This window comes from Echiichthys vipera (assembly GCF_963691815.1).
Source record: "Echiichthys vipera genome assembly, chromosome: 15".
NCBI lineage: Eukaryota > Metazoa > Chordata > Actinopteri > Perciformes > Trachinidae > Echiichthys > Echiichthys vipera.
Window position 1 is genome coordinate 18842721 of NC_139840.1, and position 24274 is coordinate 18866994.

Consider the following 24274-nt stretch of genomic DNA (forward strand, 5'->3'; position numbering starts at 1 on the left):
ACTGCATTTACTTGAGTATTTCTATTGTATTTTATACTACTTTATACTTCTACTGCATTTACTTGAGTATTTCTACTGTATTTTATACTACTTTATACTTCTACTACATTTACTTGAGTATTTCTATTGTATTTTATACTACTTTATACTTCTACTACATTTACTTGAGTATTTCTATTGTATTTTATACTACTTTATACTTCTACTGCATTTACTTGAGTATTTCTATTGTATTTTATACTACTTTATACTTCTACTCCATTTACTTGAGTATTTCTACTGTATTTTATACTACTTTATACTTCTACTGCATTTACTTAAGTATTTCTACTGTATTTTATACTACTTTATACTTCTACTACATTTACTTAAGTATTTCTACTGTATTTTATACTACTTTATACTATTGCTCCATTTACTTTACATTTCTGTTTTATGTTACTTTGTATTTATATATAAAGTATACTATATATATGTTTACTCCACTACATTTCAGAGGAAATATTGTAATTTTTATTCCACTACAATGGAAGTAGACTTAAAATCACAATATTTAACTTATATATTTAATAATATGTAAAATATGTAACTTCTGCCCTCAGATTCAGATCATTTATACAAAATATTATAAACAATTAAAATAGGACACACTGTAATAGATTAAGCTACACAGAAGTATCTAAAGTAAATAAAATGTACTTTATCACCTTTATCAGCTGCAACATTAAAGTCATATTTAAATTAATCTATCAATAATTATAATCCGATAATATACTACATGTTACATTCGGCATAATGAGTATTATAACTTTTTGTACTTTACGTACATTTTGATGCTGATACTTTTGTATCTTTACATAAGTAACATTTTGAATGCAGGACTTTTACTTGTGACAGAGTATTTTTACAGTGTGTTGTTGATACTTTTACTGAAATAAAGGGTCTGTTTACTTTTAACTGTGTTTTAATTCAGTATTAGCCTACTGGTAAGAATAAATAGTGAATGTAATAATTTCGAGCAGCCTCTACGTAATATCACAAAGTTGAAATAATCTCAATTACAAGTAAAAGTCTTAAACTTAACTTACTTAAAGCATCAAAAGTAAAGGTTCTGAGTGTTATATGATTGTATTATTATTATTACAGATGCATAATAGCAGAATTTTAACGTTTATTCGAGGTACAGTATGGCCAATTTTCAATATTATTTTGGTTGTTTAATCTATAAGAGTGCATCATAGTTCATTATGTGCCCTACTGGTAAGAATAAATAATGTAGTAATGGTGAGCAGCCTTATTACAAGTAAAAGTCTTAAAGTTAACATCAAAAGTAAAGATACTCATGATGAAGAATATTCCCTTCCGGAGTGTTATATTATTGGATTATTATTATTATTATTACAAATGCAAAAACATAATAGCAGCATTTTAATGTTTTAGTTAGTCGAGTTATAGCCAATATTCTTATATCAATCTATAACAGTTCATTATAGTTCATGTGGAGTGGAAGTATAAAGTAAAATGGAAACACTTTATTAATGAGTAAAGTGAAAGCGCCTCAAAAGTGTACTTATGAAGTTACTTTCCACCTCTGCTGAACAGTGTTGCCTTTTTAATTTGCTATTAAGAAGCTTTAAGGTTATTAAAAACTTCATCACTTTATTCCACACTGTGTGAAATTATCATTTTTAAATTGTGTACAATCACGTTGCTACTCTTTATTGAAGCTATAAGATGTTTACACAAGTGAATAATAAAACCACGAGACTCCATATTTTTATGGCCGTATCTTTTGCATATTTTATACACCTTCCTCCAAAATTCAGCCTTAAAAATCGGTCTTTTGAAACCAAGATTTTAAAACAAGTGTTGGAGCGTTGTGAAGAATGATTGGCTGAATAGTGACTTTTGTAATGACTGACCCATGAGGAGGCTTACTATGTTTTATTATTTAGTTTCCTCATTAAAGCAGAGAACAAAACATCAAAGAGTGAAGAGTTTTTCCTTTATTGGCAAGGCATACAGTTCTAGTTGGAGAGAGGGCAAACACACCCGCAGTTAAACAGCAGAGTTTGGATTGTCAAAGCTGCAGAGTTCATGACCCATATTTGTAAAATCTCTAAGAACGGAAATACTGACAGGTTGAGTTGAGGCTGTGTAACTATGTCATCTTCACTTCAGAGCAACACTCTTAAACTGTAACACCCTTCGTGAATATGTGATCTGACCAGATCAGTGGAAACAGAGGAAGACGGAAGATGAGAGATGTTTCAGAAATCTGTCAATAAACTATTTTTATACCAAGAAAAACTTGAAAGTGAGTATTTTTGCTTATGTATAATGTTATTTGCCTACATAATAAATGAAACGAGAAGGGGAAAAACGCTGAGCAATAGTCGAAATCTGTCCTGTGTGACTCTCTCACATCAAGCTACACATTAGTACTAACACCTCAGACTAAAAAAGTCTAGTGTTCCATCGTTTCTGACAGGTAATATAGAAATAATAAATAAACTGTACATGAAGCACTGTGAGGAAAATGTACAAATTCAAACCATTAGTGACACGCAGAGAGACAGACTGAATCTTTGCATGTGGTGCTGGTTAAGCTGTTGTTAAATAGTCCTTAAAGTTGAAGGCATCCTTGAGTGTTGGTCTGTTTTGTGCTGTTTATGGCTACAGAAAGGATTGCACGTTTTACTCCAGCATGTCAGTGAACACATCTATGACCAGAAAATAAATCCCAAGTTTGAAAATAAGGCAAAACAAAAACAACTGTTCAGCACGTTCACACATTAAAACAGGATTTACTCTGTTTCATGGTAATAACATAAAGCAAGTCTCTCCACGGGCTGTGGTTTTGTAAGTTTCCTGGAGCCAATGTCATGCATTTCAACAAAACACTTTTTTGTACAGTCAATTATAAAAAGAACAACAACAACAACAAAAACAAACTTCAGTCCCTCCAACATCCGACCTTTAAGAGCTGTAGCCCAGCCTGTGCAATTCAACTCAACCACCAGGCCATTTGCCAACAGAAAAAAACAGTGAAACAGTCACATTATACATGTTCAACTGTACTGGAAGTGCAGAACTGTAAAAGTACCATACAAAGTGCTTTGGTTTTTTCTTAGCAAATACATCAAAAAGTCAACCCAGCCATTCACTCACACACACACAAAAGCACATCACTGTTTTAAGACAAAATCAGTTTCAGTTACTGTTCGAACAGCAGGAGTTAGAAAATATGGAACAGAGATACTAGGGTCAGATTGGCACAGAGGGTGCTACAATCAACCAACTTTATCAGTCACTGATGGAAAGTAGCCAGTGGCAAAATGGAAATTACAGTACGGGTTGTGTCATGCTTGCTTGGCACTTGTTTTGTCATTGACTATGTCCCTGTGAAGAGCGAAATATTGATCAATGAGACAAAAAAGATGAAAAAATATCTGGTGTGGGAAACTGTCTAACACAGACCTTATCAGTCTAGTCATTTATGGAAGTGGATGTTACCAAAAACAGTATTTCAGTCGGTGGATGCTGTATGGATCCCATTATGTAGTAATGGATTTGAATGGATAGTTTAATGCATTCGTAGCTGTACTGTAACGTTTCGTTTTTGCATGATGTCTGTGCTGTTGTAGAACAGCCATTGACAAACGGGTTTGCAGCCTCCATTGTGTTCCTTAATTCTCTGTAAAGTGCTCAACTTGAAGGCAAACTGATAAAAATGGGTACCAGATATTAAGAATGCAAAAATTAGTGATTTGAAATGAAAAAAATAAAATAACAAAAAGAATCAAAAGAGCAACAAAACTGAAACATAACTGATATTTGGGGTAGTCGTACAGTTAAATCCGTTTTGAATGTATTTTGCATACAGGCCTATGCAAAACCTTGCAAATCATTTGCTTCCAATGCCAGAACTTCAGTTCCACTTGTCAACATTAGGAGGCACCATGTGCACAGCCCACGTTGCTTTGGATGTAATTCCTCGACTCTATAACACTACACTGACCCTGGCTCAGTTTTGTTGCTGACAATACTATAGCTTAGGATTATAAAAATGGAAATAATAAACCTGAAACTGAAAATCTCAAAATAATATGTACTGCCAGCCACTTCATCATAATCATTTTCTTATGAAACTTCTGCCTGCTGAACACAATTAAATGGGCTGTGCACCACCAGCTGAAATAAGTGCTACGTATACAATAATAATGTTTGTCACTCGAAAATGTCTGCTACATTTAAAGTTTCCTGCATAAATTCATGCATAGCTCCTTCCTGTCATTACTTTGCTTACACTGCTTTAAAGTCTTCCATTACTGTATCTTCATTTACCGCGTTTCACTGCATATAGACCTAAAGGAAACACAACTGAATGACCCAACAGAGAACTAAAAAGGCAGAAATAACAGTATCACTCCTGTTAATGACGCCACTGAAGTGTGGCGAGATGTCTAACAAGACATTGTGTTTTTACACTCATTCATCACTTCCTCACTTTCTTCACAAAAGAATAAGACAGTTCCGTAGTAGACCTTGGGTTGGCTGGTAAAAGGGAAGTTTTTTTTAAACTTCTCATTGTCTCTGTAGAACTTTATCCACAGTATGTCTGACTGAAAGACACAGAACACAAAGGACCGGTCAGAAACTTGGTTTCCTGTCCTCTATTAGAAGAATGACTCAGTTTGTCTCTCTCCAGTGCAAGTGACTGCTGTGTAAAACCTCAGACTTTCTTAACAACCTCCACACCCAATCGCACTCCTGTACTCCCCACCTCGAGGCCCGCTGTCACCCTGTCCGCTGAAACCAGAGATGGTGGTGTTTGGCTGGAGTGGGAGAAGGGGAGTGCCAGAAGAGGAGGCACCGAAATCAAGAAAAATGAACAAAAAAGGCCAAAAGAAATACAACTTTTGACTGGTGCTATGTGCCAAGTCTGAAGCGAGGTACCCCCGAGACGCCTTCCTGGTCTGTTTCTCTCTCTTCTGCCATATCATTATCAGAGTCTAAAGAAAACGTCCTGTCTGACTCAGTAGTGAGCTTTTTGGTGAGCAGGTGCGTTGTAGCAGATACTGCATCAAATCCACTGCCAGAATCAGTTCTGCAGAGTTCAGGTTCCTTTTCCTCGGGTGGACTCTCTGTATCGGACTCTCCCTCTTCTTCCAAGGTCAGCTCAAACTGGAACTTGTCGGTTGAAATGGTGCTGCTGCCTCCGCCGAGCACTGAGGCTTCCCCGGCGAGGGCTCCCTCCTCCGGGCCCTCTGGGTGGGGTAAGGGGCTGTGGGGGATCATGCTCTGGTACCACTCTCTGTTATCCTCCAGCGTGTCCAGGATCTCCTGAGCATCTGGGTGGACAAGGTCGGCCCACGTCTCCCACAAAGGATGAACAATATAGTCAATGAAACCCACCTGAAAGAGAGACACAAAGAGCGGCATTTATAGATAATACTCTTTTTCTTCGAGTCCTTTTCTGTCAAATGTTCTTCATTAGTTTTTACATTTCAATGTAACGCTCAGTATAATTTACAGTAGATTCCATCAATTCAGTATTCCACCTTCAATACTTTACCTGGTTCTTCTCTATTGAGGCATTGTGTTTGTCACACATGGGGCTGATCTCCATGCCCTTGTCCCGCTCCCTGTCCCCCTGGGTGAAAAACTCCACCATGATGCGGTCGGTCCACTGCCGGTACAGCTCGAGAGGCTTAGTGGGATTGCTCAGGTCTGCACAGTGCACCATGTTCTGAAGGACCTGTGGTGAAAGGGGAGATGTATTGATACCTAAGCAATCTTAGTACTATGAGTTACAGCATTATAGCAAAGAAACACCTTACACTGTAAAGTGCTGGTGGCAAACAGTTAGCAGACAGTTGCCTATTTAAACACACGGCAGACAGGGAGAAACAATGGCACTGATTTGGAGTAAAATGAGCTGAAAGATGAAAGAAAATGCTCTGTAGTGCTGAAGGGATCTGAAATATTTGAAAAACTACAAGTGACTATCATCTCTGGGTCTCTCTATCTTTCTCTCTTCCTCTGTCTATCTATCCCTTTCCCCCAACCGGCCAAGACAGATGGCTGTCCACAATGAGCCATGGGGCTTTTCCAAAGGGAGGTTTTCCTCGTCACTGGTGTTCATGGGGAGTGTACGTTGTTCATAGTGTGCTCTAGACTTACTCTACCGTAAACTTTGTTATGATTTGACACTATAAGAGAGAAGAGATAAGATAATCCTTTATTTGTTAAATGTACAGGGTTACATGCTATGAAGACACCTGCCACATTACAGATTGTAATTTGATTAATTATTAACATATTAATACAGATTAATGCCACTCTGTAAATGAATAATTGGCAAAATGTGTCTCACCTGTATACGGTCTGAGTAGTTATCCAGCAATAGGACTCCAAGACTGGTGACTTTCTTGGTCTCCACCATGGTTTTCAGGTCTGCTAGTAGGTTCATGTGTTTAGACATATCTGTGGCCAGCACCTGTAGGTTAAGCATTTAAATTAAAAACACACTGTTACATTGCAGGCAATTCCTGAACTGAGACAGAAACAGTTCTTTGTCTGCAATCACAAGGCTTCCACTGAAGTGTCTCACCATGTCAATGACCATTTTGCGCAGCGACTGTCTTTGCTTTTTGCTGAGGTTCTGAAAGATGTCACAGTTATCCTCCTGCAGAAGCTTAAAGCCAACAGCCAGGTGGTGATTCTCCAGCACTGACGAGTCATTGTACATCAGGGCCAGCTCTGAGTCTGAAGGTGCAAAAAAAATAATTACATAAAGCACTGTAAACCACCTGAATGGGAAACAAATTTATGCAGAAACAAACACAATTCTACATAGACACGTGTACATACAGTACAGGCACTTCCTTTACATAGTTAAATACACTCAGCACCCACACACTTTCACATAATCCCTGTGGAGCTATGCAAACTCACTGGTGTTGATGAGAAACTGATTGGAAACTCCAGGGTGATCTACATCATGGATGGCGCTTGCAAACAGAGCGGCGAGGATCTCCAGATCAGTAAACACAGCCTTGGACAACACAAAAAAAGGCAGGGACTGTTAATATGTGTAATTTGATGTTTGTATCTGCTCTTTCTCTTGGATGCATTAAGGTGTCTACCTCCAGAGCAGGGGTGGACAGTAAGACATGTGTGGACTGGACCACGTCTGCAGCATGGATGTTGTTGTGGTAGGCCACGTCGGCATGGTAATGATCCTCCAAAGTCATCATGAAGGTAATGAAAGTGTCTGCTGGGATCTTAAAGGACTTGAGCAGGTCACGTTCCTACAGCAGCAGGAGAGAAAGGGCATGGCTCAGTCAAGATAAAACTCAATCATTTATTGTGTGAAGTGTCTTTGTTGGGTTATTGTTTTCTCTATTCATTTGCTGCCTTGTTCTCAAATGTTTGAGAAAGTACAGTATGAGATGTGTCACCTGGAAGATGGTGTACATGGTGACCGTCAGTGGGCGATTCCCAGAATACTCAGAGACCTTGAAGATGTCAATACCCCATCTGTTTATGTCCTCCAACTCCTGCCCGTGGACAATAGCAGAAATATTAAACAATACTGTACAATGCAGAGTTTATTAAAAACAATACAGAATGATTTGAATAGAGATGAACAAGTGTCCTCATACCGTGGATAGGAGTCCTTCCTGGCTGGGGTTGACCCCAAAGCGAGGGATGGTGGAGGGGGCGAGGCTGGGGCTGTGGGTGGCCTTCTTCACACCGCTGATCTGGGACATGGGCCACTTCGTCTTGTCCTTCTCCTTGGCGGTGGGAGACATGATGTCCATGTCATGTTGCTTCTCTGTCAGGTGAAGACAGGATATTAACACCACAGTCTCCTCATGATCACATTAGCAACACTACACTAACAATAACATGTGACGTTTATGATATCTTTGTGTACAGCTTGTGGAACATACACAGTGAAGGTATTTTACCTAAGAAGGTGCTCGAGATGAACTCTGAGACCTGGTTCCCTGAACGGCTGGTTTCTGACAGCTGGGTGAGCTCTCGGTTCAGCATCCTCTTGAACTGAGGACACACACAGACACACACACACACACACACACACACACACACACACACACACACACACACACACACACACACACACACACACACACACACACACACACACACACACACACACACACACACACACACACACACACACACACACACACACACACACACACACACACACACACACACACACACACACACACACACACACACACACACACACACACACACACACACACACACACACACACACACACACACACACACACACACACACACACACACACACACTCCATGAGTTTGATCACACATGTTTTTTGCTTAAATGTTAAACAGATGAGAACAGATCCAATCGACAACATCTGTCTTTCTTTCTGCAAACAAAATTAAGAAATGTAAACTTGTTGAATGCTGTTAGGTTTAAATTGGGTTTTTAACTTTTATGACCCTGTGTCTGATATTTTACCTTCCGTTTTTTGGTGTATGTAATGTAAGTGCTTTAGAGGGACTAAGTTAAATGTGAGAATAACAACTGTTGATCCCCCTGTGCTAAAAGACTAACAATGTCATTTTGAAAAATGCTTAATTTAACTTACTTGAAGTCATCGCTCTGAGAAACTCCTCTGACAACCATTAATCATCTATAAATACAGCCAGTATGGTTACGCCAATGTCACCTAGATTCTTTTTTTGAAGCATTCACGTGTGTTTGTGTGTGTCTGACGTCACACAGAGCAGAAGCTTATGATTGGACACAGAAAAATGCATGGCTGATTTTACTACTAGCAGCTTGCACCCGAACCCAAGCACACATGTGGATCATGTTTATCAAATCAAAAATCCACAAATCTAATCCACTGTCGCATCTCAACCACCAGTTGTTCACTTCTTCACAAAACAAGCAACATGTGAGCCTCGAGCAGTCTCATCCCCCTCCCACCCTCTTCATCCCTCGCCTCTCCTTACCTGAATGAACATCCACGACATGGAGATGGCATAACTCACTTCTGGCATTTCAGCGCAAAGTCAAGCATGGGAGCAAAAATGAAATTGAGTGATAGAGCTGAGCTTTTCTGGTCCTCTTTCGGAACTGCCTGTTCCACAGACAGCAGGGACACTTTGTGCTCCTTCACTGCTTGCCTGAGCAAAATCCAAAGCGAGCAAGACAGTGCACTGGTTAGTGCTGCGGAAGATTTGATCAGTAAGAGCTGAACAGATGAAATAAAAAAACTATTCAGAGGTCCATGGAAGAACAAGAGTGTGGAAGCATAGCTGTGGGAATGCGGTGGGATGCGAGGATGCAAGGCATCGCTCCCCCTGACTCTCCCTCATTCACTCAGTTACTGCCTGCTCCCCTATGTGTGTAAACAGAGGGAGAACGAGGTACTCTAATCTCCGCCTCCTTCCAAAAATGCCTAAGAATAGCAGCCAATCTGGCGCCTGCTGCAGCAGAGGTTGGAAGAGACGGAAGGCTGTCATTGGTGGGGAGATGTACAAAGTAGGCAGGGCTGAGTGTGTCGGAGGCGGAGGTTGTGAGACAGACCATGTGCACCAAGTTTGAAGAAGATATGAAGGAAAAGCTATGAATGGATGGAGGGAGGGGATTTCATTCATGTTGCCAAAAATAAAAACCGTACACCGCATACCACAAAGATGTGGGAAATACTGACCATTATCATGAAAAGGATCGTAAACCGAAGATAAATATCTTAGGGCAGAAATCCACTCAAAACAGCCTGCCCCAGCATAATGACAATTATACAGTATGTTGATCATTGAAAATGCGAATGCTTCACTGGCACACGTTGGGCAGTTAATCTTTCTAAATCGGGTACCCAACTTTTTTTTGTTATTAACCATGTTTTTAAGGTGATATAAAATATGATGAGATTATAACAGAAGTTTTTTTATGACGATACGTGAAAGGAAGTCATTTGCTTTTACATTCAGCACCATCAGTGGTGGTGACTGTTAACAGCTTTGAAACCCATTCTGAGTGGATTTAAATGAGCATTTCCTCAATTGAGCTATTCAAGTATTAATGTTTATGCGGCTCAAGAGGTTTCACTCTTCCTCAAAGACACTTTTAGGTATAATTCAAAATAGATTATAAACAAAACTGTTCAATAAGTTTGTCAGAGATGCAGAAGCGATGTTCACTACAGCATCCCATGTGCCTGCCTTTGTTCCTAAGTGTCAGCATGGACTGAAGCTGCTCATTGACTGATCTGCAGCAATGGGGGGTTTTCCCTCCCACGAAGCTCCAGCTTTCGCCACGTGAGCGTGTAGCGTGTGTAATGGTATCCAGGCAGGCAATGTATGTGACGGGAGGCAACGCGAGCACTCTACATGTATATGATGGGAGGAAGTGTGTGTGCACGTTAGCATGAAGAGCATGCGCATGTAGAGTGGGCTATGTAATCATGAAATCAGTCTGAGGAGAGGGATGCATGGAGGAAGAATGGATGGGGGGATGCCGTTTCATTTCCTGCTCCCACTACCTCATTCACATTTCTCTCCACATGAGTGGGGGGAAGGGTGCGTCTGAGTGTCTAGTCTCTATTTGAATGCATGAAACCATCCCGCTCATTCATGGAATAAGCCCCTCTTCCATCCGCTGATGGATGGTGGGTTGTTTTCATATTTTTATTATGGATTCTTTTGCATTAGTGAGCTTTCATATTTGTTTAGAGATCAGTGAAGCCAAACTGCACTTACAGTGCATCACACTACTACTTGAAACTCACAGTAATTTGCGCTGCAGAAGATTACCTTCAATTAATGAAAAACTGAAGAAAATTATTACCATGAATTATGTTTTGCTTTTATTATCCGTTCTAATAAAAAAATGCTGACGTATTTCACCTTAAAAGGAAAACACCATTTCAATTTAATTAATTTGAATACTGAATTTTGGCCTCAAAGGTTTCATCTGAAGCTGAGAACAACAGTGGTTGAAAAAAGTGCTTGATATTTATAGATATCGGGAGCTTATATTGAACCTTGGTTAAGCACTGAATAATAACTTTTTCAACGTGATGATTATTATTAAAATATTAGCATTGTATTCTTAAAAATGCACTAGGTTTGACCTTGATGAGATGGGCATGACTAATAAAATCCTTCGGGGGGGTGAATCACAGTACAGATTAGAGCGAGTACACTCCACTGCAACATTGCACGATTAAATGTTACCCTGTGCGGTGGTGTGTATCTACCTTTTATCCTGTGACAGGTGCATGTTCAGTATATCACTTTGTTGGTAATGTGTGATTGTATTATGTTGAAGTACCTTGTTGGAAGCCATCTCGCTGACAGAGTGTCGAGTTTTCAGTGTCTCTAGTTGTTCCAGACACCAGTCCAGCTCATCTAGAGTCTCTATGGCCAGCTGCTGATGAGGCTCCTCTGTAACAGACACACACAGAAAGGCATTATGGGAGGGATACAACTCCTAGAGAGCATTCAGATAGTGTTTGAACTTTAAAAATGATTGTTGTAAACCTTCTGTTCCTGTTGTTTGAGAATAAATAGTAGTTTTTAAATACATTTACTGCTTGCTGGGGATGGGCGTAAGTAATATATTCTTCGATTTCTTATGAGGGAACTTGAGGGGTTAATACAGGAACTTCTGTTATTTATACAACACCTCCTGATTTTACTACAACAACATAAATAAATGTGTTAAAGCAGCTCAACAGGGCCAGATAAGGTAAACCAGAGGAGTGTCAGAGTGTGTGTGGCAGAGTCGAGCTTTAGGAAGACAGCATGTGAAGTGAAGCTGCTGACTCTTTATTTGTTAAACACTTTGGGAGTCCACTGGTGCGTGGGGAATGTAGCTGTGTTTTCGGAAACATATATTACAGCTTGTTCCACACATTTAGCACACATTTAACTGACTGTATATCAGTCATATCTAACTGCTGTAGACAAAGAATGTTGATACTTTTGACACTTACTTACATTCTATTACATTAGGGATATTTTCAATGCAACATTTGTACTTTTTTTTCAATGCACGATTTTAAAGGAGTATTCATACATCAAGGTAGTGATGCTTTTACTTCAATAAATGTTCTCAATACACCCTTCCCATGTACTGTATTTGTGAATCACATTCATTCACTAATTCATTACTGTGCTGTGTTACTAGGTACTGAGGTTTCACAAATTCACTAATTGAATCATGATTATGTCCTTGCTGTCTCTCTGGCTTTCTGACCAGGGTCGGTGTTGATAATAGGAAATTGATTAGTAAACAGCAGCACCGACCTGCAAGGCTGGTCTTGCACATGGATGGTGGGTTGCTGCTTGAGGATCGCGCCCTGTTGACAGAGACCATCCAAAGTCAGAGCATGGTTATATTTGTCTGGTGTGACGGAGAGATTGCTCAAAGATTCATTTTCACACATTTTCTTAAAAACCTACTTGCTGGCTGTGCGATCTTGTTGCCCAGTTATGACAGCAAAGTTACTTCGGACTGTCCTCAGGCTGGCAAGGACCTATGAGATAGGAACAGGAGACTGAATGTACGAGATCATCATGTGACGTACATAACATTTATAATATAATGAAACCACAGATTCCACTAAATTCATAGCTTTAAATACTTGGACATGCCTTAAATTAACTCATCTTGAACTAGAGCTACAGATATAGATGCTTCTTAATGTAAATCTCTGACGAGCCTTTGAAACCAGATACTAGAACTGTTGAGTTCATCCCTTAAGCTGAATTGCTACACAGAGGCATTCCCTCTCCCTTTCTGATGTTTTGATGGCACCACTGACAACCGTCTATGTCATGTCTGTCACTCCATCTGTAGCCAAACACTGACTCAGCTCACAGAGTATCCGGTGTCCAGGCTTGACCCATGTAGCATCCCTTGTCGGCATGCATGCAAATTTAAACAGCATGATCCAGCAGTATTGGCTTCACCGTTTTTTTCAAGATGTAAAGTGAGCACAAGTGTGACGCACATCCCACGCAAGAGCCAGGCAACACCAGCGGGATGCCTGATCCTGTCGCGGGGCCAACATAATGCTGAGGGGCTGTTCCAATGAGGCAGTGAAGCCTGTTCTCGTACCATCTGGAGTTTGTTATAGTTTATTAAGACCTGCTGTCGTTAGCTAACAACTGAACGTGATTTTATTTTTTATTCAACCATCTGGCAAGTTCTCCAATAGCACAAAAAAGGGAAAATTGATTTCAAAAGATTGGATGGAAAGGTTTCAGGACTCACCTGTGCAAATGGTGTGACAATCATGTCTTCTGTATGTCTGCAACATAGAACAGAAAAGACAGAGGAAAAGGCATGAGACAATGACTGACTAGAGGACCAATCTTTAAGCCCCTAAATTTGAATAACTCATATGTGTTAGATAAAAAGGCTTAATAATGTTGTGAAGATGAAATACATTTAAACCAATCTGCACCTAATATCAGTTTTAGTTAAACAAAACTTAGGTTGTCTGTGCAACCAGGCAGCCAGATCATTAGTTATATTTACTTACTCAGATATCCTCATTCATCACTCCCTTTATCATAATTCTGTTAAAATGTTTTGTTGTCAAAAAACAAATATGTCATGCACTGCATATAGTAAGGTCGGTGAAGAAACAGACTGGGCAAGGTGGAAGGGTGGGTGATATAAGAACAAACTTTTTAAAAACTCAAAAGTAAATAAAAACACAGACTTGGTTGCCTGAGATTAAGTGTTACATGCAAAAACAAACAAATCAGAGCTGGGTGTTTTTTGGAGTCTAACGGGGGTGAAGTGTTTAATATTAAGTCACATTTGTCAGCAGGGAGGTGGGAAATGGCTATGAAGCCATCTAGAGGGAATGCAGGAGAGGGCTTCAAGGGGACAGTCAGTGTTTTTATCTTATTTATTCTTTATTTTATCATGTCTCACCGAGATGACAACCAGTTGACTTCCCAGTGCTTCAAGCTTTCTTCCCTTTAAAAACAGATAGGCGAGAGTCTTAAAGGTGTTTAGACATTATGAACTGTGTAGGGGGTTGTTTTAGGGACATATTGTAAAACACAAACAGCGTGAAAAAGAAACAACATACAAGTAATTTTCCAAATTCTTCCAATTTCCTTTTGGCTTCAGAGCGCTCTCTAGGAATCCAAATAAAATGCCAGAAAATCTTGTTTTAAATTTGCAAATAAACTTGAGACCACAACTGTTTGCCGCAGCTTGTAATGGAGCCAATCTGTAAACCAATCTGAATCTTTCAATGTTTAACCTCTCAACACAAGGAAGAGAAAAATATTTACAGACATGCTTTTTTTTAGTTAAAGGGCATTAATCAGACTACAAATACGTACTGTGTATAATGTTACACTGGTCCCCAGTATGGAGAAGTCTTTTGCTACACTATTTAGGCAACTATAAATAATTTTAGTGGGAATTTAAAAGCTGCAGAGTCTGAGTTTTGTAAAGAATGTCCTTATTTTGTATGTCATGTCAAAGTAAGCACACAACATAAAAGTAGCAGGAACTATTGAGACTGTGGACTGTTCTGAGGGTAGATGATAGAGCGAACGATAACGCTGGCGTACGGCACAGGCATCAAAAAACAGATGGTTATTTTAACCTAACCCAAACCCGAAACCTAGCCCTGTCTTTAACCTTAACTTAACCATGACCCTTCATACCTAGCTGCTAACTTCAGTGTTGTTGTTTGGTTGTTATGATCGACCATCTACCTGTTCTGAACGGTGTAAAGGTTGTCATGATCTTAAATAAATCAAGGAAAACTAACACCCTCCTAAACAATCAGGGAAAATATAAAACATTATACACTATGTAGTAGAGTGTCTCATGTTCACAAAAAGGTGCCATACAGTATCAACAGCATGGACTTGTGGAACAACTGAAATGGACTTACAGGTCACTGGCAGTGGAGGAGTTCCTGGAAGGACCTTTAGGTGAAAGGTCAAAGTCAGAGTCGGAGCGGTAGAGGAAGGATTCCCGCCGCTGGCTGTGGGGAAAGTTGGCCTGTAAGACCAGACCAGAGCCAGGGCTGGCCTGGGGGTCCAGGGGGCTGCGCCCCACTGACAATCCATTCTCCACATCAAAACTACGAGAGAGAGAGAGAGAGAGAGAGAGAGAGAGAGAGAGAGAGAGAGAGAGAGAGAGAGAGAGAGAGAGAGAGAGAATATATTAAAGTTAGATGACTCAAAACACATTTAATCGATTGAAAAACACAAACATGCAGATTTATTCCACAGCACGGAAAGGAAATGAAAGAAGCATCCGTCCATCCATCTTGTTGGAAGGATTTTCATGTAAAAGCATTAACAACAGGTCGTTTTCCCATTAAAAAATTATTCCTACCACTACAGTAATTTGAACATATATATAAAACAATGTCTGCTTCAGGAAGCACGTTGTTCTTTATGAATCTGTTGCAGACGTCTCTGTGACAAACATACTTTGTCACCTTGTGGTTGTTTGTAGCATCAGGTAGAAACAAATGAAATACTAATAGATGACTGACTGACTGACTGATCGTTACAGCTGTGTCGTATTGAACAAATCCGTTTAAGTGAGCGCAGAAGGCTATATGGACGTGAAAGTGAGACAAATACATGGATCAATGAGGACTGATCCATACGCTATGGATCATTTGGTGATGAAAATGTAGCGCTTGTGGCCATAGAGTGTCAGGTCAACTCCAGTTAAGATAGACTGGTGCTGCTCCAACAGTAACAATGAAAGGGAGAAAAGGAATACACAATACAATACTCCAAATCTAAAAATATCACAAGCTTTCATCACTGGGCAACAGCATTCATCCATTTTTATCACTTGAACAGGAAATAGTGTGATTTAGAAGGACCATTATGAACCAGCAAAGACCAAAAAAGAGCTTTACAATGACACATTTGACAGTGTGAAATATGTGGGAGTGCAGTTATCACACTCTTAGGTCACACAGACTAAAATCAGCCCTGCATTTAAATTTGTCCTTAAGAAAAAACTAAATTAGACAGGAAGCACAATGAGGGGGCGTTGGGAGCCACAGACAGAATGGTTTCTAATTCTGATGGTTTCATATCAATGATCCTCCTGCTGCAGAAAAGGCAACCACCACCAAGTGAACCATAAAGACACCCACATCAAATCAATGACATACAGTGCAAAGATGCCAACAAAAATGTGTAAATGAAATCTGAAAATCAAGAATGACACTTCCAGCCAGCCTGTCTGTATGAAATGAAAAGAACAACATGATGTGTACTTCATTAAAGGTGTGAAGTCTGTGTGTTATGTCATGCAGCTGAGGCACAAGTGTGTGTGAACATCCAGAAGGTATAAAATTAGCATCAGAGTATTGACGTGGGGGTCATGTGAGTGTTAGTCTTAAAATAGCCCAGCGTTCAGGTGAGGAGTTCCTCCTGATCAAACAAGATCCGACTACAGAGAAAAACACCAAATAAAGGCACGACAGAGCCTTTTTTCACAGTCTGGGCACGTTTCTGCCTTGATCCTCATCTCTATTTTCCCACAGCCCCTCTGCTGACATGTGAACCCAGAGAGAATCTGCAGCTCCGTTTTTGCAACACGTCTCCTTTTCTAAACAGTCTGAGGAACTCCAGAGTAGAAAACCACGCTTTAACAAAACAACCATTAGCAGAACGTGGAGGATTTTGGACGGGCAAACGCTAAGACGCACATTCAATCTTTTTCAAATAAATACAGCGGTGGAAATGTTCAAAAATAAAAATATATATATTTTCCTCTGCGGCCACATTTAATATTACAAACAATAGTTTTCTGAGGTGTTTTTGAACATTGGTTGATGTTAGCTTAGCTGCGTTACCAGATCTCGCAAGAGTGAGACAGAAAAAGTCCCAAAACAAAGTTGATTTTCTCTTGATTTGTCTGTCTGAAAAATGCCATTTGGTGTCCGAATGTTTAGGAGACATGTGGCTTGTGATAATGGGATCAAGTATGTACTTCAGTGACTATGCGGCTGAAGGGAATGGTCACAATCTGTGTTCAGGTTCTGCTAGTCTACCGATATTATACTGTAGAAAGCTACAGCCTGTATTTTTCACTGGAATCAAATTTAAGCATTAATTCTATTAAAGCTGGCTGTGTTACACTATGCAAGGGGATATATGTTTTATGTATATGTAATATATGCACAGCAGGTATACCATGTGCACCATCTTAGTTTACATTGATGGAGGGGAAGTGAGTGCGTGTGCCAAATTTCAGGGCAATCTATCCAAACTACAAACGTGGTGCAAGATGAAAAATCACCAAAGTCAGAGGGATCATCATTTGGGGACCATGCATCCTTATTATCGTTATTATTATTAACAGCTTTAATAGCATAAATGCTAAAAAATTGACTCATTGAAAAATACAGGCTGTAGTTTTCTACAGTATAATATCTGTTATTGGTATATGCACCAACTGCAGCATGCAAACATCCCATTCATTCCAATATCCACTCCTTCCTCCAGTGCCTCCCTGCCTCCCCTCCCCATCCTGCTCCCCTCTAAGGATGCTGCATGAGGACAAGACGCTGGTGTGTTACTGGCTATTACATAACACTTCGGTGTCAGAAGCCCCATCCCTCCCTTCATGTGACAGATGCACACACACTGACTGCACTATGCATAGCCAGGGAGAGAAGTCAGAGGGAGGGAGAAAAGACAGCGGGTGAGGGGTAAAATAGGGCAAGGAGTGAGGCAGAGTAAATTTTCAAAGAGGAAGATAGTACAGCCTGTATTGAGACACGCACATGAGGGTGTTTTTATCTGTGTGAGAAGGCCAGTGTGGCTCACATTGGTGCATACCTGCAAGTGTACAAAGTGTTTTTGACTGTGTCTGTCATAGGTATGAGGATTAATTATCACCTTTACGGAAAAATTAAGAATTAAGCCTGTTTTACGTGTAAATGTCTGTGCTGCAGCAGTGCAACGTGCCACCTTACACACCTATAATGGCTTTGATCTGTAAGTACACACATAATTTCTGCCCAGTTACAAGCACACATGTAGCTTGGAGCTACACCCACTCCTCACTCTTTATCCTTGTCTCCATCTATCTGGTTTTGTGCTCCCTAATGATGCTACACCTCGGGTTGTTGCTCCTGCGTGCTCTGACCATAAACTTGTTTCTGTGTTTTTTTCCTGCATGACGTTTCCGCCTCTATGCAGCTAAATTTAGCCTCCCCTGCATAGGGAATAGACCGAGAGAGGCAGCGACGCAGCTAAAAATAGAGCTCCAGGTAGAATACATAGCAATCCCCTCCCCTCTCGTTTCTCTCTGCATCACAGAGCAGTAGATTTCTTTCCCGCCGTCCATGAATATTTATGGAGAAGTTTCTATTTGAAGCCGATGCTGAGCTAAATTTAGATCACAGATCAAAATATCGCCCACGACTTTCCCTCACTGCTATTTCACTTCCAGTTATCTCTTCTCTTTCAGGGGAGTGAATAGAGTCTTTACTGACGACACGACACTGGACTATTTAACTTTTACTTACACGCGCACACAATGTTATATTTCTGAATGTGCATGATTCTTAATAATCACATTGATCTCACTTACATTTATATGAATAAAGAGTACACACCGCACCAAGAACACCAGTTGTTGCCTAGGTAACAACGAATGGGGATCCATGCTAGGCTAAAATAATGATTTTAAGACACAAGCTATCTACAGTGTGAAGATTAATTTGGTCAGTTTTTGTAGCACTGTGTCAGAGAGGTGTTGTTTCAGTGTTGAAGCCATATTTTTGTGTTATTTGTTTGTGGTCGACATTATATTTTGCTGCTTTTTCTGTCTGTTACTGTATCAGCCCACTGCAACTATTAACACAAGTGCTGGGATCAAATGGTTTTCATATAGATTTTTTTCTAGAGATGGAATGGAAATCTACTGCCGTATTGTATATAATACATTAATAGTGAAAAACATGCAGCAGGTGTTTATATCTTTTAAAGCAGGGAATGTTGACAAAGCAAATGTGCTCTGAACATGAAACTACAAAAACTTCCATTGTGCATTGTCTTTGGGCATTCACTTTACAATATGTAGCCTACTAAATGTGTCAACTGAGGCATTTTGTGATTTCAAGAGGTCAAAGGTCAGTGTTCAGGCTAAGCGTGCACGTCGTCCGGACAGGAAGCTCCCACAGAGGCGCCGGTGCTGTTTGGATGGCTGGTCTTCATATACGACTCTATTGTCTTGGTGTCTTTCACATGCCAGCCGGTCGCACCCACCACCTCCACTGTTCTTCCCTTTCAGCTACAAGTGATAAAAAAAAAACTAAAAACAGACGGGATTTTTTTTTTTACGTAATACTGTTGAGTGGGAGGGTTTTGTTTAATAATATACAATATAAACTGGTTGGTGAGTGATGGCTGATGTGTGTAGTAGGTGCTGTCTGGAAAACAGAAATGGATTTAAGAAGTCACTGAGGACAGGGTCCCTCTACTGGGCTTTTGTGAGATTGCAGGAGCGGGCCAGTCTGGTTTTGCCACTGTAGAAATACAGTATACTGTAGAGCTGGAACCGTCCAGTCACTGATTTGTCGATTGATAAAGAATTAATCTGCAACAGTTTGACTAACCTAATATCTGTTTAAGTGATTCTTCAATTTGAATTTCAAACTGTTTTTCAGGAAAAGCAAACCTATCAAACAATAGTGAATAGTGAATATATGCAAAATCACAAATGAAATAATCAAATTGATGTTTGATGCTTTAAACTTTTATGAAATTAGAAAAAAAGGACTTCACATGTGCAACAGAAAAACTTAAATGACCAATTTTGTTAGTTTTTGGCTTCAATTTGCAACATATTTTTGTAAAACAATAACACAATACAGTGATATTATATATTATATTATCAAGATGATGAGTTACACTGAAAGTCAATAGATGATAATTAACTTATTACCAAGCCCTATATTGTGAGACTGAGACTAAGAAACGTTCATATGCAGAGAAGGTCAAGAAGATATCTATTATAAAAGATAATAAGTAAGCTGAAACACATTTTGACTGTAGGCGATTAAATAGGTCCATCCAGGTTTGGCATTTGCATTCACACATGGGGGCTTCATTCACATCTGCCTCAAAGGCGTGCACACTCACACATGATTACTTTCTGTAGTTTAAAGACCAAACTGGAGCCAACATTTCTGGCTTGGCATCATAAACCCCCCCAAAAAAAGTGTAAAGAGAGAGTGTGTTACAGCGTTTGTTATTTAAGTGGCTGGCTGGTACGAAGTGTGATTGATGGTAACCTGTCAGTGGCCCTGATACATGACACTCCGCATGCGTCACCGCCTGTCACGGCAACGTCAATCCCATCTGGGGAGCATTAAAATACAGGAGGAGCTACGGGGCAGAACGAGAGAGAAAAGGGGGAGAGAAGATAGGCCTGTAAACGAGGACAAGCTGTCATCTGAACCTTCATTCATCATTCCCAGGCCTGACACAGCCAGAGGTAGTATTTGTTACACCAGAGCCGAGTGGCAGGACCGGTTCAGCCATTTATTCAAAAGACATTTAAAAGAAGGCATTTAGGCTATTACATGTAACACAGATCTCATCTTGTGATGCTAGAGAGTATTGTATTTCCTTTGGTAATTTGAAATAATCTCTATTACGTGAGTGTGTTGAAAGCAGTCGGAAGTTAACAAACCTTGGGGGTAGGGCAGTAAAAGTTATTATAGTCTAGGCTGTACATATCTGCACATGACACATAAAAGATGGTGCAGAGCAAACAAGGATTGAGATTAATGAGACCACAAAGTTCACGCTAACAGCTGAGAGTCCACACCCTGAAGCTCAACACGCTAGGACAAAGTGAATCACAGTGGTGGTAAATCTGACCACATCAGAAACACAGGCCTTACAAAGTACTCTTGGAGCAATTTCAAATTCACAGTGACATTTTCTATGTATAACAGAAGAGTCACCAGTGTGTGTTCTGGGATAAAAGCCGTCTTGTTTTCACTGTGGCCCCTCACACAGAGAGAGAACCACCCTGTTTGTTTGTCTTGCCCTTCCTCTCCTTTCCTGTGACATGTTATTTGAAAATTGTGGCAACCTGGTGGAGGTTTATGCGTACACAGTACACCTACATTAAGTTGCAATAGTTTTATGCAAACTCTATACCTACTCTGGCTGTAATTTGAATTGTGGTCGAAACTCAAACAGGCTGTCTTTGTCTTAGCTTGTTGCTTCCTGGGCAAAATTTTTACTATGGACTATATTTTAGTATCAGTGGGACACAGGGTAGCTCACCTGGTAGAGCATGTGTCCCAGATACTGAAGGCCGAGTTCCTCGTTTAGAACAATAACTTACAAGAGTTTCCACTGGTTGCCTGGAAACTGCTGCTGGCCAAGAAAAAGTATGGTATATAACCCCAGTAAAACGTCAAATTGCTGTACTTTGGTTTTGTAGCGATTAAATAAATGAGATTAATGAGCTTTAGGGGTTGCAAAGTTTGTTAAAGCCAATCTAACTGGCTAGGCTGTCTCCCTGTTTTCAGTCTTTATGCTAAGCTAAGCTTACCACCTGATTGCTGCAGCTTTTAATAGCATACAGACCATGACAGTGTCGATCTTCTAATATAACTTCCTGCAAGAAAGCAAGTTTCTCAAAACTGTTTATTTTACTGATTTCAGTGGTACACCTCTTGTGTGGGCAACAGCATGCAGGAGAACATTAGGTCGGGCGCCCAGCTTTCCCTGTTTGTGCCCTCATCTGTTACTGACTAATCCCCCTGGTTAAAAAACATGAGGCGACACGCTGCATACATCACGTAGATCCCCCTCAAAGTATTCCACAAAGTAACACCAAACTGGAAGAGTTTAGCTGCTATTATTTCGGAAAGTATTTATGAATAGCAACACAAACAGTTACCTTTCAGACATGTATTTTTTCACAAACAACAAAAACAGAGGCAATATGTCAACCTCTTTCAAGCATGGACATTATGCAACTGTGATAACCCTGTATGTGCATTGTTCAGAATCAGGCAGTGAACAGAATGTGAGCCGATGTGGTGTTAGCTGACACAACAGAAAGGCAGGAACACAGAATCATTTCTTTGACCTTTTTATAAAACAAGTCAGTTAGGATAGAGACTTACTGTATTAATAGGATATGTTTGTATAGAGCCAGTGATTTGTAAGAGACTGCTTTGTTTCACCTGTTGACTGCTAAGAGTTGGTTTGTTTAATTAATGCAATGAACCAGTCAAGAATATTTTATCACTGAAGAGAATGGAATAAATGTGTGTAAAATGTGTAAATTTGTAACTGTATCAAAGACTATGTTACTTTATAACACACACCACCTCACTGACTTGTTTCAACACCAGCAGCTGGTTTATAAATTACACAAGAGTGTGCGTGTGTGTGTGTGTGTGTGTGTGTGTGTGTGTGTGTGTGTGTGTGTGTGTGTGTGTGTGTGTGTGTGTGTGTGTGTGTGTGTGTGTGTGTGTGGTCACTGTCTGACTGCACTTAAGTCTGTCCACTGTGATTAAATCAGTACAGTTCATTCTGCTATGAACCCAGAGCAGCTGAAAGCAAGAGACACAGAAAAAGTGAGTATGCATGTGTGTATATCTGTGTGTGTGAGAGTGTGTTTGTGTGTGTGTGTGTGTGTGTGTGTGTGTGTGTGTGTGTGTGTGTGTGTGTGCAAATATTATTACATATGAACTTTATAAGGATGAGAATACGGAGGAGATCCGGTGACAAATTGAAACTTAATCGTGCGCCTCCGAGCTTATGAATTCCTTTTTATCAATGCGGACATATTTTTCTGACAGTTGTGAATTGCAAAAAAATTATCAAAAATAACAATAATCACACTCAAACTTGCAACAAGGAGCAGAAACGGTCCAAAGCGCAGTGTTATAATAACATAAGCGCTACACACACAGTGTAAGCAGATCGTTTTCTTTGACTAAGAAAACCTAAATAAAAGAAATAAGGTCGTACAAATGCCTTTTCATTTTAATCTACAGTATTTTCAGATTTTGAGAAACTACTACAGTTGCGTTGAGGCTGAAAACCTGTGTAGACCTACTTTGTTTTCCACACAGAAAATTGATCTGCGATCAATAAAGAATTGGACAAATAAGCAGAATCGATACCAGCATTGGTATCAGTAAAATCGTATCTATTCCCATCCCTAGAACTGTGTTCTCAGTTTTCCCTATCTGAAGCCTGTAATCGTTATCTCAGAGCCCAGCCCTCTTCCTCTGACCTTTCCTTTGGAAAACAATACAAAGAAGGATGTGGAGCACACGCTGACCTCTGTCTGTTGAAGTGTCTGCTGAGGACAGTCCCTCTGTCAATCATGGATAGACTGGTGAAGTGTGAGCTAGTTTGGTAGAGTACATTGATCAGAGAGGTGTATGGAGAGCAAGAGGAAAGACTGATTTGACTTTTTGAACTAATAAACTCGAAAGCAGTATTTTTCTTTCTTTCCTAAAAATCTACAGTTTATTTTTACGTTAAATAAGCTCTTATCAGCTGTAAAGAATTCCAACAATTAGAGTACAGTCAAATAGTTGAGAAATGAAAATACAAACTTAGGCTTGGATAATCAATCTTCCACTGTAAACACATTCCTTAGGTTAAAATACTGCTGTTTTTCTTTCCCTTAGTGAACTGAAATAAGGCACATATTCTAATTGCAGTATGACATTGTGTTAAGGACTACAGCGTCATGTTAGAAGCACGGGCAGTGACTGTGGTTAATAAACCAGAGTGAGTTGGAGCCATGGACTATACAGTCTACGGTTGGAGCCCAGAAGAGATTAACAGCGAGTTTCCTACACTACCTATGTACACACACATTTACACACACAAAGGATTATTATCCTCCAGGTTCCTACAGCGCAGCAAAGAAAACACTGAAGTGAGAGGAGAAGAATTGGAGGGGAAATGAACATAAGTGGTGGGTCTGAAGAGAGGAAGTGAAGAGAGGAGAGAAAAAAAGGTTTAGAAAAGTTCAGAACCCAGTCTATAAAAGTGTTGTAACATGATCAGTGTGAGGTATTAGTGTTAAAGGTTCCTGAGGTTAGATGAGACCGCGAGAGAGAAACATCAGACATCATGTGGGAAGAGCGAGAGAGTTAAGGTCACACTAACGAGAGAGAGAGAGAAATAAATGGGTGATGATTCATTTCAATTCAATTTATAATGCCAAATC

At 39.9% G+C, this 24274-nt stretch overlaps 1 protein-coding gene across 6 annotated transcripts in view; it reads right to left on the reverse strand.

Annotated features, from left to right (window-relative positions):
• Nucleotides 1-2047: 2047 nt before the first annotated feature.
• The window catches only part of pde4ca (phosphodiesterase 4C, cAMP-specific a), a gene marked incomplete at its 5' end in the record, with an annotated part of 43831 nt that continues 21604 nt past the window's right edge, over nt 2048-24274 (reverse strand). For 4 of the 6 annotated variants that reach the window (XM_083928109.1, XM_083928112.1, XM_083928110.1 and 1 more), the window contains 14 exons: nt 2048-5418; nt 5579-5761; nt 6380-6502; nt 6617-6771; nt 6961-7060; nt 7152-7316; nt 7467-7565; nt 7671-7843; nt 7980-8073; nt 11357-11469; nt 12334-12386; nt 12490-12563; nt 13304-13340; nt 14958-15149. In XM_083928109.1, the coding sequence (XP_083784235.1) occupies nt 4933-5418; nt 5579-5761; nt 6380-6502; nt 6617-6771; nt 6961-7060; nt 7152-7316; nt 7467-7565; nt 7671-7843; nt 7980-8073; nt 11357-11469; nt 12334-12386; nt 12490-12563; nt 13304-13340; nt 14958-15149 (2047 nt within the window). In that variant the 3' untranslated portion in view covers nt 2048-4932. Of the gene's footprint in view, nt 5419-5578; nt 5762-6379; nt 6503-6616; nt 6772-6960; nt 7061-7151; nt 7317-7466; nt 7566-7670; nt 7844-7979; nt 8074-9030; nt 9168-11356; nt 11470-12333; nt 12387-12489; nt 12564-13303; nt 13341-13975; nt 14021-14957; nt 15150-24274 lie in introns of those variants that run through there. The other 2 variants (XM_083928114.1, XM_083928113.1) reach the window with 2 other exon arrangements.